Source organism: Zeus faber (assembly GCF_960531495.2).
Source record: "Zeus faber genome assembly, chromosome: 9".
NCBI lineage: Eukaryota > Metazoa > Chordata > Actinopteri > Zeiformes > Zeidae > Zeus > Zeus faber.
This window is the reverse complement of record NC_137197.1, coordinates 5,836,911-5,853,521: the sequence shown is the minus strand read 5'-3', so window position 1 is coordinate 5,853,521 and position 16,611 is coordinate 5,836,911. Positions and strand designations below refer to the sequence as shown.

General features: G+C 49.7%; 2 protein-coding genes across 2 annotated transcripts in view; both read left to right on the top strand.

Annotated features, from left to right (window-relative positions):
* Window positions 1-971, top strand: part of LOC307235297 (sodium/potassium-transporting ATPase subunit beta-3-like) — a gene marked incomplete at both ends in the record, with an annotated part of 9,565 nt that extends 8,594 nt beyond the window's left edge. The window contains one exon of the mRNA XM_080007332.1: window positions 752-971. Coding sequence (XP_079863458.1) covers window positions 752-971 — 220 coding nt within the window. The remainder of the gene's footprint in view (window positions 1-751) is intronic.
* A 1,024-nt stretch (window positions 972-1,995) lies between these two features.
* Window positions 1,996-7,463, top strand: LOC307235296 (E3 ubiquitin-protein ligase TRIM50-like; the record flags this gene model as incomplete). Its single annotated transcript, XM_080007331.1, has 9 exons — window positions 1,996-2,105; window positions 2,853-2,979; window positions 3,379-3,552; window positions 4,789-4,884; window positions 5,421-5,651; window positions 5,730-5,752; window positions 5,923-6,053; window positions 6,627-6,808; window positions 7,071-7,463. The coding sequence occupies 9 exons, from the start codon at window positions 1,996-1,998 to the stop codon at window positions 7,461-7,463; spliced, it is 1,467 nt and encodes a 488-aa protein (XP_079863457.1).
* Between the last annotated feature and the right edge of the window lie 9,148 nt (window positions 7,464-16,611).

Below are 16,611 nucleotides of genomic sequence, written 5' to 3'. Positions count from 1 at the left end.
AGACCCGACTCCTGGCGGCTTGGCCGGAGACCAGCCGCTCTGTCGTGGGGTGGACGTTGTGGAGAACACATCCCGGTGCGTGAAGAGTTCCTGGCTTTGTGCGACTCGACCCTGGAGGAGGACGTCGAGAGGGCTCACCAGAACACGTCACACCAGTGCAGACAGACGGCACAGACCAGGGGTCTCAAACCACTGGCCCTGGGACCACATCTGGCCCGCGAGACACTCATATAGCGGCCCGCTACACGTCTACAATATTGTTGAAATCTGGCCTCAAAATGAATTAGGAAAAAAAAAGGATCACAATGCTTATTTTAAAACCACACATTTTATGAAATGTTTTGAGAATATAAAACTGAATTCATGATTACCTGTTTACTTTAACATATTGAGGCAATGGCCAGTGGCCCCCAGGTATTTTGAGTTTGATTAACGTCTCAAAAGCACAGATTTCCCCCCCCCCCCTCATTATATCAACAAACATAAACTTACAGTCAAATTTATATTGATGTGAGTAAAACGTTTTTTTTATTTCACGTCAGGAAGCGCTGTGCTGTACCTCCGCCCCCTAGAGGATACACACCATACAGCCCCAACGCAAAAACCTCCTCTCCATATCTATCTGTACGGACAGTACATATGGTGATAAAACTGCCTGTTTCTGCGTCGAAGCTATTTCGGTTCATCTTCACCTCGGTCGGTTGCTGTGGTGGAGAAACGACGTTTCTGCCCCTCACCGCTGTTTGCTCAGGTGGGAGGCCTTGACTGGTAGTGAACTGACCCCGGGTCTGCTGGGTGCACCTAGCCACCAGTCTGACAACCACTCCGACCAGTCTAAACAGACTCACCACTCCTCTGACCACCGGCCGGACCACTCTGACCGTTCTGAGAGGGCTGCGCTGAGCGATCAGTCCGTCCACTGGTCTGACCAGACCACACGACCAAACCCCCACCTGGTAAAACAGCGGTGAGGCTTTAGATAACAGCACATGGGTTAACTTGTCGTTCCCAAACAGTTTACTACAGCGCAGTTTAAGGAAGACCGGTCGCAGTCTGACCAATGCGACAGGGCTGCAGTCAGTCCACTTGCGGAGATTTTGGTGTTTTTTACGATCAAATAAATACAAATTTGTAACCCTGCCTGTATCAACTGCCTGCTTTGTCGAGTGATGGTGTGGCGCTGTTGTTATTTAAGTATTATATCATTATTTGTATTTATTTTAATCGTTAAATGATGGATCCTTCCGGCCTAAAGTCCATATTTCTTTCCAGTCTGTGTGTTGTTCTGTTTCTGCAGCATGAAGGAGCCTCCTCCTGTTCAAACTCATTGAAGGGCACTTTGACGAAACACTGGCCTGTAAATAGAATGGTCAGATAACGCACGTGAGCAGCAGAGCGGTCGTTTAAAGGAATATTATGCATCTATGCTGTGCAGTCGCTCTGTCTGAGATTTATTGTTAAATAAAGTGTCTGAGAAGAACTTTGAATTGTGTGTGTTTTTACTTTGTTTTGTGTTAATAATGAAAAGGAATTAATTAACAACAAGACTTTTCAACCTCAAATGAACAAAACTACACCTCTCCCCCAAATGCTGACTTCAGGGTGGTAAATAATAGTGAATAAAAATAATGATGCATTATCTTCATGATTTAGATTTTAATGATAACTTTATTAATGTTTAAAAAGCGCTTATTAGTGTTTTGTTAAAGAACTACATACCACATAACGAGCAAATATCTCTTGTTTTCACACTACATTTTCACATTTCACCCAAAAAAATCAGAGTTTATATTTTACACACACAGACACAGACACACACACACACACACACAGACACACACACACACACACACACACACACACACACACACACACACACACACACACACACACACACACACACACACACACACACACACACACACACTTCTAACAGTCCTGATAAGGCAGCAGGTCGACCGTGTGGGACTCAGATGGAGCCGAGGACCAGGACCGATGACCCGCAGACTGAGCCTGGAGTCGCTGGAGGAGCAGCTGAGGTGTCCTGTCTGTCTGGACGTCTTCACCGAGCCCCTGATGCTGCAGTGCGGACACTCCTACTGCAGGTACCTCCCCCCTGCGGGACAGCCTGGGGTGGGCTCTGGGTCATTTGGGAGAAGCGTAAGCGTAGGGAAGAACACACGGTATCAATGTTTAGGACAATATCTGGCGTGCATTATAAATCACATGTAAAAGCTGAGGTTCATCACACTGAATTGTATTGTTAGACATTTTAGGGTGACTTTTCCCCCCCTTTTGTTCATTTCGACGACAAAACTGCACATTATGATTTGACAGATGTCTCTGATTTATGACAACATGACACTTGTAATTGATTATGAATCATTTAACTTAATAATACGAATGACTAAAAAAACAATAATTAACTCATACTATTTTCATGTTATTGATTTGTTTATGGTCCAGCCCTATATGTAATATAATAAGACTCACTGCTGCCCCCTGTGGAGAATTAAATAACACTTTTCACATCAAGTCAATACTGCCAGCAGTGTTTTTTTTGTCAAATTATTTAACTGTATGAAAGATATTTGAAAGCAATCACTGGTCTCCCTCCATAGAGACAGGTATCAACTCTCACAAGTCATAATGTCAGCAATTAAAAACACTGCTCAATGGCCGAAAAACCTGCAGGTCATATCCGTTGTAATGTTTTTATATAGTCAATGCACTAACCCGCGCTATGGGACTTTACAACAACATAGCTCCAATGAGAAACTCCATCCCTCCAGGCTAAGTGACATACTGCAGGTTTAGTCTTGTTAAAGGTGAAGGTCGCCCTACCCCTCCAGGTGCTGTGTGCGCTCCATGATGGTGGACGAGCTCGGTCAGCTGCAGTGTCCAGAGTGCCGCTGCCCAGTGGACGGAGACTGTCCTCCACCCAATGTCAGCCTGGCGAGGGTCATCGAGGCTCTGCAGGTACAACCAACTGAGGGATGTAGCAGCGACCACGCAGGAGAGAGCACCACCCTTATATAATGTATAAGCAATTATATGCACCATGTATCGCCTATATATAAAAAAAGAATCAAGATTAAGAAAGATAATGGGTCTCATGTCTCATTTGCAAGAGAACCTTTTCAGGTAGGTACAGGTGGGTTGGCTGAACATCACTTTTTCACCAAAATAAAGCAAAGCAAATTTAGTCCTGCTATACATAATCCCCTGCAGCACTTAGGCCCCATACTTTGAGAATTTCACCAAATTTCCAGCTCACACCGTGTGCTCACCGGAGCTCCAAAAGGTTGTCAGGGTGTAGAGTCGGTCGGCGTACGTGTCTCCAGAACCGAAATAGCACGGTTCTCCCTGTGGTTCCAGCAGGACGGCGGGGGGTCCAGCGGTGTCCAGCCGGAGACCTGTCCCCAGCACCACAACCCCCTGAGCCTGTACTGCGAGGACGAGCACTCGCTGATCTGCGGCCTGTGCGGGAGCATCGGAGCCCACCGGGGCCACAAGATCACGCCCATCAGCTCCGTCTACAGCCGCATGAAGGTACGGGGTCGGCTGGACCGGCCGGCGCCGTGCGCGCTGACCAGGTCACGGGGTCTGTACCGGGTTCTGCTGAACTCTCCTGGCATCATCTCCCACGTTCACATCAGGCCAACAACGCCCAAAATACCAGGATGTGTGCTCTCACTCCACCTTAAATATGGAGGGTGCAACGGTTGGGGACCGGGCCAAATGGACTGACCCAGATATCCCAGAATGCATGGACAGAGGGAAATCCAACAAGGTTCTCTCTTCCTGAGAACCATCTGGGAGGACACAAGTCCCTTTTCCCAGAACTCGTGTTGCCTCTTGCGTTGGGACGGGAAATGGGCGAAGCTTCCTTCTCTCTCGCTTCTCCCTTCCTTGCAGAACGAGGACTTTTCATTTGGTTTCCAGGAGCTCTGCGCTGTGTGGCTGCAGCACCCGAGCAGGTCGACGCCGAAAAAGATTCTCTGTCGACACCGGGAGGTTTTAAACACCACGGCAGCGTTTTCTTTTGGTCTTATTGAGGCCGGTGGCTGCATGAGCAATGTGGAAGTGCAGCTCTGATGGGCATCAGACCAAAGTAGAAAATAATTGCACACTGCATTGTGAATAAGTATACATTAGTATGCTACTCACTGATTAAGTAGGTTATACTATGTAAATAAGTATGCCACTGCACCATTTAACTAAGTAACTAAGTAAGTTAGTGAGCAAGTCAGGGAGTAGGTGCAGTATTGAAAGGCCATCTGCAGTCATTTAGTAAAGTGTTGCTTGTTAAAAATATTTTTGACACCATTTGATTTTATTTTAGCACAAATAGTTAAAATTGTCAAAACCTTGTTAACAACAGTCCCGCACATGGCATGGGTTATCCAAGCCGGCGAAATCAAACCCTATCTTCCCCCGGGGTTTGATGTGGAGCCCAGGGGGACAACAGGCCGAGCGGAACTGTTGACAGAGCGGCGATAAGGAGCTTTTAAAAGGCGTTAGAGTGAGGCAGGGCTGAGCAGCCTCTTTGTGAAGCTTTATCTGAGCAGCCGACCACCAAGTCAGATTAAGCACAACAACAGGGTCGGAGGAAGGTCACCGCGGCCGCTCAGTTCGGACCGTTTGCAGCCGAGCGAACTAACCTTTTCTGGAGCGGTTTGTTCCGTTCGCAAAGGGATTGGGCAATGTGCTTTGCAGGTTTTTGGAAAACTTCTTTATTACCGTATTGATGATAAGCGCCTCTCTCGTGTTTTTCCTGTGTTTCAGGAAGACATTTCCTGTCTGCTGACTGAGTTTCAAAGCCAGAAACGCAAAGTGGAGGACCACATCTGTAAACTGGCCTATAACAAGTCCAGGATCACCGTAGGTTCCGTCCAAGCCAACGCTCTCCGTGCTCTTTTATTTTGTACAACACATCTCGATATAGACTATAAAAATGAGACTTTAGTCCGGATTTGAACGTCTTTACATTTACCGTATCTACGTAGGTGGAGAGGATAGTGTCCTCGGTCGGAAATAGTGATGCTACCTCGGTAAATTGCAATTTTGGAAACGTGGACATAGAGCATGAGATACGTCCTAGTTAGGTTCCTTGATTTTCTAAAGTGTCGGGCGGTTCCTTTGGCAGGGTAGGATATCCCATAATACCGTGCGCTGCATTTAGATTGACGCTCCAGATAAACTTTGGAATGTTAAATGCATTGTAGCACTGACTGTCTGATCGGGAGGACCTTTGGTCGGCCTCAGTTTTGGCCCGTTGCACCCGCGCACACCGCGGGGGTGGACTCACATTACCACGGTAACCAGAGGGATGTTCAGGCCGGCCGCATGGCGCCGCCGACCTTTCTCGGAGGCAAAGTAGTCCCGTCCGACATGTCGATCCCGCCCTGTCCAACCAGAACGAGTCGGACGTGCTGAAGTGGGTGGTGAGGAAGGAGTTTGGCGAGCTGCGGCGCTGCCTGGAGGTGGAGGAGGCCGGCTTCATCCAGCGGGTGGAGACCACGGCCGCCGGCCTCATCGCCTCCATCCACGCTCAGACGGAGCAGATGAACCAGGCGCTGAACCGCCTGCAGGAGGCGGAGGGCACGCTGGGGAACCTGGAGAACGAAGGCCACCTGGACTTCATCACGGTGGGCGTTAGGTTCCCTTCCAGGTCTGAGGCCGTGGAAGGGAGGTCTGACGCTTGTCCCTCTCTCCCCTTTCTGCAGAAGTACGGATCCATCGCCCCCAGGTAACTCACTTCCTTTACGTTAAACGGGGTCTGAACTAAGCTGAACCATCCGATCCATAAGATCCATCAGAACCAACGGATCCATCAGGTCCCTAAGGTCCATCAGAACCAACAGATCCATCTGAACCATCGGAACCGAGCACCCCTTCAGGTCTCTGCTGCTTCCTCAGGTTCAGGGAGAGTCGGGAACTCACCCAGAGGGAGGAGAAGGTCTTCACCTCCGTCACCTTCAAACCAGGATTCAACCACAGCGACATCAAAATGACTGTCTGGAGGAGGTTACAGCGCCAAGTCCTGCCCGGTAACACCCGCCTGTCTGCCGTCCCTGTCTGTCTGCTCCACCCGTCTGTCTGCTCTACCCATCTGTCTGCTCTACCCGTCTGTCGGCTGTCCCTGTCTGTCTACTGTCCCTGTCGGTCTGCTCTACGTGTCTGTCTGCTGTACGTGTCTGTCTCCTCTACCCGCCTGTCTGCCTGCTCTCCCTGTCTGTCCGCTGTACCCGTCTCCAACCATCCTCCATGTTGAATGTACACACAGTGCAGTACGACCACCATGGTTCTGTCAGCCCGTCTGTGTGCGGTGGCCATTTTCCAGTATTTTATTGATGACTGGGAAGTTTATGTTCTCCACCGGGAGAGCGATGGAAAGCTGGTCAGCAGCCAAAACACTCTCAGATCAGGAAAGGAGAGAAGAGCTGGAAGATCCTCCTGAGGTGGAGAGCTCGGTGGAGGAGGTCCAGGGGCGGAGGAGCTCCGTCTGTTCGGGGTCCAGGTGGATCCCCAACAGACGGAGCTCCAGTCTCCTGATAAACCTTCAGCAGCTTTTCACCCCGAATGGGAACGCTGCATATTGTGATGTACCTTTGCGCGTTCAGCTCCGGAGGTCTTGCAGCTGGACCCGCTGACGGCCCACCCGCTGCTGGAGCTCCACCACGGGGACACGGCCGTGGAATGCGGGACCTTGCTCCGCAGGCAGCCCAACAACCCGGAGAGGTTCAGCTACAGCTACTGTGTCCTGGCCAGCCGGGGCTTTTCTGCTGGGAAACACTACTGGGAGGCAAGTCGCCCGATTCATACTCACTCACTCACTCAGAAATGACGTCATTTCACTTGAGGGTAAAAACGGTCACAGTGACGGTGTTAGGGTCACGTGTTACACTATACAACAGTGAGCCTTCAAGTTAGAAATATTCAAACGGTCCCACGCCAACAAACCCGCCTCCCACTCCTCCTCCCCCGTCGGCATCAGACAGCCGGCCTCTCCGAGATCCGACGGATTTACCGACCGCTCACCGGCTGAGTTTGTTGCCTTGCTCCAGGTGGAGGTTGGGAACAAACCAAGGTGGCGCCTGGGTCTGATCAAGGGAACGGCGAATCGAAAGGTGAAGCTGGCCAAGAACCCGGAGAGCGGCGTTTGGCTGATGGGACTGAAGGAGGGGAGGGTCTACGAGGCCTTCGCCTCCCCCCGGGCGGTCCTGCCGCTCTCCGCTCAGCCTCGCAGGGTGGGGGTCTTCCTGGACTACGAGGCCGGGGTCCTGACGTTCTACAACGCCGACAGCCCCGAGGAACTGGGCCAGATCTACAGCTTCAGCGCAGAGTTCCAGGGGAAGGTCTTCCCCCTGCTGGATGTCTGCTGGAACGACAGGGGGGACAACAAGCAGCCGCTCAGGCTCCTGCAGCCCCACAAGCAACAGCCTGCCGCGAAGAGCTGATTCCCAGTGAACCAGTCACCGCGTCTCCTCTTGACTTCAGTTTGTCCGCTGTGATCCCGCTGTCGTCAGTAATCTCCATATTAAAACTTCTTAAACGAAAAGTAGGTTGTGATATTTTACAAGCCTGATTTTCTCTGCGAAACAGCACAAAAATCTTACCGGAATTAAAAAAAAAAAAAACTGTGGACGAGAGGAACTGTCAAATTTAAGCTCACAAACCTACACACTGAACGTTTATTTGACTGAATGGCACACACACTGTAGCAGCATGAAGAATGTTGGTTTAAAGTTCCAAAACAACAGATCTGGCTTTGATTTATTTTAGCCTGAGAAATATAATAATATATATTTTTTCAATGATTCTTCTCACAGTAAGCAGAACAAAATCGCTTTGTATTGCATTGTTTATTTTTCCATCCAATAATCCACATTAAAAGACTTTCATACTTGTGAAGCATTGAAATGTCTCTTCTCGCTTTCTGAGTTTTTTTTATGAATCGCAAATATGTTTGACGTGGAAATGTGCCTTCGTTAGCTGAACAGTCTCCAGGTCGATAAATTGCACTTTGCTGTGCGGACGTGATTGTCATTATTGATAATTGATCAGACCTCGGCAGCGCGACGGCAGATACGACGAGAGGAAGTTCAATGCATCTTTATTGGATCTTTGTGAGTCCGGGAATACAGTATTCAGGATTTAACACAAGGGTTAGTTAGGATTAAATATCACTGACAAAGCTTAAAAAAAAAAAAAAAAAAAAAAAAAAAAAAAGGTTGAAACCCCCCGCCCACCACCCGGCCCCGCCCTGCCCCGCCCCGCCCCGCCCCGCCCCGCCCTGCCCCGCCCCGCCCCGCCCTGCCCCGCCTCACCGGTGGGGATGCTGCTTTCAAAGTCCATCGGGGGCTGGGGGAGGGGGAGAGAGAGAGAGGGGGCAGGGTGTTCCATTCAAACGAAACATAACTAAACATAGCACCATGGATCGGTCTGGCTAAAATAAATACTCTGTTTACATTTACAGTCCAACAGCGGCTCCTTCTCCACTCCGTCGCTTTCGCGCCTTTCGTCGGACAGAGAACAAATTCCGAAAGCGAGGTTTGCGACGACGAAACAGCTGAGGGGGGAAAAAAAACAATGAAAAAAACAATAAAACACCCAAAACAAACCCAGACGGGGCGAGACGTGAACCCGTCGCCATTGCCAGGGTTGAATATGAAGTGTACCGGCCCAACGGCGCCGCGTCCGAATGAACCCGAATGCTATGTTGTACACGAGCGGAAGAAACACAAAAGCGAGCGCGGTCAGAATCCTCGCTGGTCGGAGCGGTTCCCTCCAACGGGCGATCCCTCCCTCCAACTGCTAATTCATGTCCTAATTTGTGCTGGTGCTTTATGCCACCGAGAGAGAGAGAGAGAGAGAGAGAGAGAGAGAGAGAGAGAGAGAGAGAGAGAGACAGGAAGTCAAGAATAAAATAATGAAGTCATTTGAAAGCATGAACAAAATCCCGCACAAGGACCCGTCTGGTGTCGCCGCGGGCCGACCCCGGGTTCCGGTCGGCACCGAGTTTGGACTCGACTTGAGGGGTTTCCGGTCGCGACGGGAGGAGCGGGCCAAACGCGCACGTCGCCGTCCGGCCGCTCACGCGCGTGACACTTTTCCAGAACGGACAAAAAAAAAAAATGGTGAAGCGCCGAGCCCGACTGCTCACTGAGGTTCAAACTGCCGCTCTCGGACCCGTTCGACGTCTGCGTTCCCACATCACCGCTTCTATCTTATTTTACGTCGCCGGACGTCGGCACCGTGAGAGAGCGTAAGAGTGATGACGGTTTTGATCCGACCCTCGCTGTCGCCGTCGTCACCGGGGTTGGAGACGCTAAATCGTACGGAGCGGCGACGCCCTCCTCGGATCGGGCCCCGGGGACAGAGCCTTTCCAAATCGAGGGTCCTCGACACGGTAGGGGCTGAGGATGGCCGCACCGGATCACGGTGTAACGGGGTTTTGCATCTTCGCGTGACGCAGTTAAAAACTGTCAGAAAAACACACCCGGGAAGCGACGCCGTCGCCCTTGTACGCCCTGATCTAAAGAGGAAATAATGGGAGCAAGGAACGGAGTTTACCGAATTATTAAGGTACACATTATGATCTTTGTATAGAAAAATATAGATTTTTTAACATAAGTTTAACATTTTAGAAAATCCACTGTATGTCTTCCCTCGTGTTGGCAGCAGCTACTGTAGCTGTTGGTGCTCAGTTCAGAACTGGAGCTGTTTTCATCTGTTGCTTAGCAACGCACTGTGATTTGACACATCAACAGGTGATGTCAGTCACAAGCTTCCTTAATGCTATTAAAATAAGTTGTTTTGCCTATATACTTTTTATTTTCATTTTTTTATTTTTTTTACACGATTACTGATTTCAATAAACCGACTAATATCAGGGAGAAATCTGTGGATGTGAAAACACTGACGTTTGAAAGGCGATAAACACACACACAGAGCCATGACATGGAAACTCGATTCATTTTCCCCCAACAAGAAATCACTTTGGATCAGGAAGCGGTAATACGGACCAAAGCGGCGTACGGAGTGACGACGGACGAGGTCTGTGCCGCGCCGCTGCGTTGGATTCCAGCCCAGCTGGCGGCTGGAGGTACGACACTGTACAACAACATTCTATTCTAATTTCTAATAAGCATTGCACTGTTTCACAGAACCTGCATCTATTTATTATAGAAAAACAGATTTGCCTCGTTATTCGGTCTCGCTACCGTGACTCGTGATGCCGTCACGGTGCCATCTACCTCCTGATGATATGCGTGGTTTGGTATGTTATTTCATGGTACGTTGCTCTATTTTGTTCTGCGTTTTATCAGCCTTGAAGTATCCAGCGGCCATCGGAGCAAACAGGCATAAAAACATTAGAAAATCACAAAACCAACATCTAGCAGAGAAAACAGCCGAGGAAGGAAGATTTGAGGATGTTTCAAGTTTCTGTCAAATTGATTCACAGCCCCGAGGAAACCAACCGATGAGGAAGGCTGCTGCCCCTCCGCTGAGCGATGGGTCTGCACCTCCAGATGTGGGCTTATCGATTGCAGGACCAGTATTTGGAGAGAAGATGTGTTTCCATGACAATGGACACTCCCAAAAAAAGGGAGAATTCCCTGTGGACCATCGTGGGAATCCAGCAGGAAGTGAAAGCTGATCGTCCGTGTGTGTGTGTGTGTGTGTGTGTGTGTCTGTGTGTGTTTGTGTGCCTGTGTGTGCGTGTGCGTGTGTGCGTGCGCGTGTGTGTTTTCACTCCTTCATGCAGACGTTGCACCTCCCCACGTACTCCCTCTGCTGCCGCTCCTCCTTCAGGGTGCTGGGGGGGTCGGACAGGTCGGGGGCCACCCTGATCAGCCAAAAACTGTACATGTTGGCAAAGTAGTGGCAGGTTCCCTGCGGCCCCTGGCACTCCACAAAGGGCTGGGCCCTGAAGTCCCTCAGACAGCTGCCTGAGGAGGTCAGGGACTGGCCCCCGCCCTCGTCGCCGGCCCCTGTGTGCTACGAGAGAAGACAAGATATCAGAGGACGGCGTCTGTAGCACCTTCTGGACGGTACCGGTGCGATAGGTCGAGGCCGCTCGTGGGACTTTTAGGAGACACGTCAGGTTCTGGACGGTATGAATTCATTTTGTGGATTTACTCGGGATGGGACGGTTTTCGTAGCGTCGCATGCATCACTTATTCCGTTCTAAACAATAAGCAAATATTGAAATTCCCTCTGCAGAACGTGTCGGGGAACTGTTGCTACCACTGTTGCTGCCAGAAATCACAAAAGCTTTTAAAGGCCGTCCGTGTATTTTCCAGGTGTTCGGCCTCTAATAACTGTGCGTATAAAAGGACGCCAGAATCAAACATCTGGAATAAATACTTTGGTTGTCTGAGAAAATCGGGATCTGTGGGTAATGTGTGGTGTTGTTGCAGACCCAGTTATTCTGATTAAAATCTGCTTCTGTGTGGTCGCTGCTCAGCTCATGTTTGGCGGTGAACAAAGTGATCATTGCTATAACAACCTTCAGGATCTTAATTTCCGCGCCCGGATTTCCAACGCTGCTGGGGAAGCGTCGCAGAGGTTTAATCGTCACATCATCTATGGTAATAGGCTGTACTTTTAACTTTTTAAAAAGGTTTGACTTGTGTCCCAGAGTTGTGCTGAAAAACAGCTGCAGCAGGAAGGGAAACCTGTCGAGTCGGATGAGGCAAAGGAACCGGGTCGTTCGGTCGGAATGTGACGTCCGAATGTGTACTACTGCAGTGGCACTGCGGTAGTACTCACCATTAGGAAGGAGTATCCCACCCACAGGCTCCTCCAGGCAGGGGGGCAGGCGGGGTGCACCGTGTCCTGGCTGTGCAGCGTGACGGGCGGGGAGGACGTGTCGCACACGACGCAGCGGCTGATGTGCTCTCTGATGACGTCGCCCCCCAGTGGCAGGCTGGGAACTGCGGCCGTGGTGGACAGCCAGTAGGATTTGTCGTTTCGACTGGCATAGTGGCAAGAGGTGGCGCTGCAGTAGGAGAAGGGCATGGTGGAGAAAAGGCGGAGACACGAGCCGGCCTGGCCTGCAGACAACAGAGTAAAGAGATCACTGCCGCGGAGGGAGATGGTGGGGAATTCAGCTCCAGCAGTTATATAGAGGAAACGTCACTTATCAGATATTACATCATTTAATAATTTTATTTAACAACATTGGCGGTTTCAGCATATGAGAGTGCCCATTGTGTATTTGTGTGTAGTCTTTCAGTGTCGCAATATGCTGCGGTATTTTTCCAGTACCCAGGTCCTGCGTATGGGCCTTCTCCTGCCCCTCCAGGTACAGCAAACTGTATCCTTCCCACAGGGCGACCATGTTGTCTGGACAGGAAGGGACCGTCTCCGATTGGCTGTGAATCACCAACAGGAACCCTGAGCTGAGGGCTGTGGACGGTCCGGGGCTGCCCGCGTCGCCTGAAGGACCCGGCTCTCCTAAAACACGCCAGGAGGGGTATTGTGTGTACTGCAGTTATTACCACGACATTTTGTACTTGCATTAGATGAACATGTATAACATGTGACTGGACAGAGTAGGAGGAGAAGACCGCCCTGCTCCTTTGGGAACACCTTGATATACAGCGAAAACCCGGTAACACCCGCTTACATCTGGCATTTGTAATTAGTGGGAAAGGTTACACCCGGGTTTTCATTCGATGTACGCTTGATTGTTTCCAGTCTCTCATGTAAGTCGCTGAGAAGTAAGTGAGAAGTAAATATGTCAATGTAAAAATGTAAAATCAGAAGTCTCACCCTGGAACCCCATCACTCCTCTTTCTCCCTCTAATCCAGGATCTCCTGGGGGGCCGTCTGGCCCCTGAGGGCCTTTTGATGCTTTTTCTCCCGGATATCCTGGCGGTCCAATTGATCCTGGAACAGTAGGGGGCGCTTCTGTTATAATCTCACTGTTATGGTTCCACTACTACCCACAAATGTAATGCACCATGGAGACAATTCCAAAACGACACTATCCCTCCTGACTCCCCCCTTAGGCTTCCCTCTCTGCCAACCTAACCTTTTAACCCCTGGGGGCCCTTCTCTCCAGGGGGCCCGGCAGAACCTGGCAGTCCAGGAAGGCCGGGCTGACCTGCATGGCCCTTGGCTGGAGGAGGGTGACGGGGAGGAGGCACCACTCTACCTGGCTCACCCTTCGCACCTGAGAACCACGAACGGAGGAGATACAAACATTGTGGTTGATTTGTTCATTCTGTCAAAGTGATGTAGGACCAACAATACATCTGCTGATTTGAACACCAAGCCTCTAACCAGCGGCATTGATGGAATTTTAGACCCTAGTAGCTAGTAGAAGACAAAATAATTCCCCTGTAGAGGGCTTTCAGGGGTTTGTTCGCTAACTAGCCTGCTGTTCCAGATGTCCCTTTCTGCCCACGAGCTCCTTGGGGGCCACAGCTTCCAGGAGATCCAGAATGACCAGGAACCCCCATCCAACCCGGATCTCCTCGTTGTCCTGAAGCACACAAACAAAAAGAAATGCACAAACATACAGACACACCTTTGTTTAGTGCTGTGACACTCTGTCTGTTATGAACCGGGACAATCCGGTATACAGTAAACTTGTTTTGGTGAAAGCACTTCACAAGTCCAGCCTGGCGGGTGTTGCTCTGACCTTTGAGACCCGGCAGTCCAGCAATGCCAGGGAGACCTGTGGCTCCTGGGGGCCCCTTCTCCCCCTTGAGCCCTGGAAAGCCCAGCTCTCCGTCGTCCCCCTCGTCCCCCGGTACAGGAAACACCTGACCTGGCAAGCCCACGTCACCAGGCAGCCCTAAAAAAAACACACACAAGATAACTTTTATCTCAGTTTACCATTAATGCTTTTATGCAATTGATTTGACAGTAAAATCAGGTAATGTAGTAACAAAAAGACAGTACATGTTTATTAGTCCATCAATTTGTCAAATTACAGATCACAGATATGACAGAAAACATGCCATTTAAATTTCAACCACAGCTCTGGTTTTACCTGGATCTCCGTCAGCTCCTGGGAAGCCTTGCTCTCCCTGGAGACCAGGTATGAGCCTATCACAGTCTGTGCCTGGCACACCTGGAGCTCCCTGCCCACCCGGGGGTCCTGCAAGAACATCATAATTATCTCATTGTTTTTCTCAAAGGATATTAAAACGGCTCTAACCAAACTATCAACTGTTAAAAACGATTACATTCTTCAACTTTTAGCCTGGCTAAGTCTGGATCACCCACCTGTCAGACCAACCTGGCCTTTTGGCCCCTGGGGTCCAGGCAGCGAAGGCCCCTGGGGGCCCTGACACCCTCTAGGACCTTTGTCCCCTTGAGGACCCTGAGAACCAGAATCACCCAATACACCAAGACCTAGGGAGAGGGACAGGTAGGCAGACAGACAGGATTATGGAGAGATCGAGGCTGCACAACAGGGGTTTAAATCCTGTGCTGTCTGTCTGTGTGTTTTTTGTGTCTGTGTGTGTGTGTGTGTGTGTGTGTGTGTGTGTGTGTGTGGGTGTGTGTGTGTGTGGGGGGGGTCGACCTCTTGCTCCAGTGTCTCCTTTGACTCCCTGGAGCCCATCCAGTCCATGCAGGCCAAGTGGTCCAGGAGGACCTGAAAGAGAGCTGTCCCAGTTAGATCCATGATGACCTACTGGGTCTGTGCACTGGTCACTAACGGCCACATTATCAGATTGGTTCTGAATTGTTAAGTCACATTAACATGTGACTTAACACGTAACATGTAACAACATGAAATGAACACGTAACATGTTCACACATCTTGTGAAGTATGAAGCTTTTTCACCTTTAAAAAAGTTGATAACGAGACACCTGCAGCAGATTAAAACACTTGGCTTATTAGTGAGTTGTATCAGGCTAATGTAATAATAATAATAGTAGAAGTGGTAATCCTAATAAAAAAAAAAACAAAGTGAGTTGAACTGCGTGTGTGTGTGTGTGTGTGTGTGTGTGTGTGTGTGTGTGTGTGTGTGTGTGTGTGTGTGTGTGTGTGTGTGTGTGTGTGTGTGCATGTGCGTGTGTATGTGTCGCACCTCGGAGCCCCTGCTGTCCATCTTCTCCTTTAGGCCCGGGCTGACCTGCTTCACCTTGTGAACCCTCAGCACCAGGCTTACCGCTCGGACCTGGGGGCCCAATCACCCCTGAGAGACAGACACACAGAGAGAACGACACAGATAAGATGGGTGACAGACGATCGATGGAGGAACGTTTCCAAGAACGCATTGTGGGATTATGGGTAAGCGGCACTCTGACAGACAGGTGGACTGTGGGCAAATGGTACAGTATATTGATGAACAGGTGGATTGTGGGTAGGAAGAAAGATGGCTGTACCTGCAGGACCTTGGTCTCCTCTGTCTCCTGAATCTCCTCTGCAGCCTTGAGTTCCTGCAACGCCGGGAGGACCTGGTTCTCCAGGATTGCCCAGCTCTCCTGGAGGACCTAAGAGGGAGCAGGTTGAAAGAGAAACAGAGAAAAGAACGGAGACACGACGCTATGAAACTATTTGATGTTCATTAGGGGCTACACATAACCTGTTGTTTATAGTTAACTGGTTAGAAATCTGTCAATTTTAAATAATAATAATATTGAATCACACTTGCAGCCGCTTAGTATTTTTTATTGAACTGTAAATAATAAACTGAGTAAAAGAAAACAGGGACAAAATGATGGTAAAGTGTCAGTAAGAAAGTAAGTATCTGATGACTTTATCTGAAGTAGGTTATATTTTTGGGGGAAATAGCTCATTTAGAAATCTGAAATCTCTGATTGTTCTCACCAGAAGTTCCAAAGGCTCCAGGAAGTCCCTTATCTCCACGGAAACCAGGAGTGCATAAGGACTCTCCTCGTTCACCTTGATCCATGAAAAAAAAAGCAAAAAACACGAGGCTTCATCTTTTTTTGTCCACCGTCTGATCATCATCATTTCAGTTTCACACACATTACACACGCACTGAGCACTTTATTAGGAACACGTTACTAATACTGCTCCTGCTCCTCCTACTAATACTACTCCCTCTGCTCTCAAAAGAGCCTGAGCTCATCGTGGCCCTGATTCCACAAGATGTTGGAAACGTTCCTTTGAAATTCTGCTCCATGTTGACATGATCGCTTCACGCAGTTCCTGCAGGTTCCTCAGCTGCACGTGGATGCTGAGAATCTCCCGTTCTATCACATCCTGAAGGTGTTGTGTTGGGTTCTGATCCGGTGACCGGGAAGGAAACTGAACAACGTTGAACTCATGCTCATGTTGGTGAAACCGGTTTGAGACGACGTTTGCTTTGTGACACGGTGCATCATCCCGCTGGAAGCAGCCGTTAGAAGATGCTCAACTGTGGTCATGAAGGGAAGCAACAATACTCAAATACTCTGTGGCATTCAAGTGATGATGGATTGGTATTAAGGGGCCCAAAGTGTACCAAGAAAGAAATTCCCCACCCCATGGCACCACCACCACCAGCAGCCTGGACTGTTGACTTAAGGCTGGCTCCATGGATTCATGCTGTTGGTGCCAAATTCGGACCCTTCTGCACCATCTGTGTGCCTCAGCATGGATGGAGATTCATCAGAGCAGGCTACGTTCTT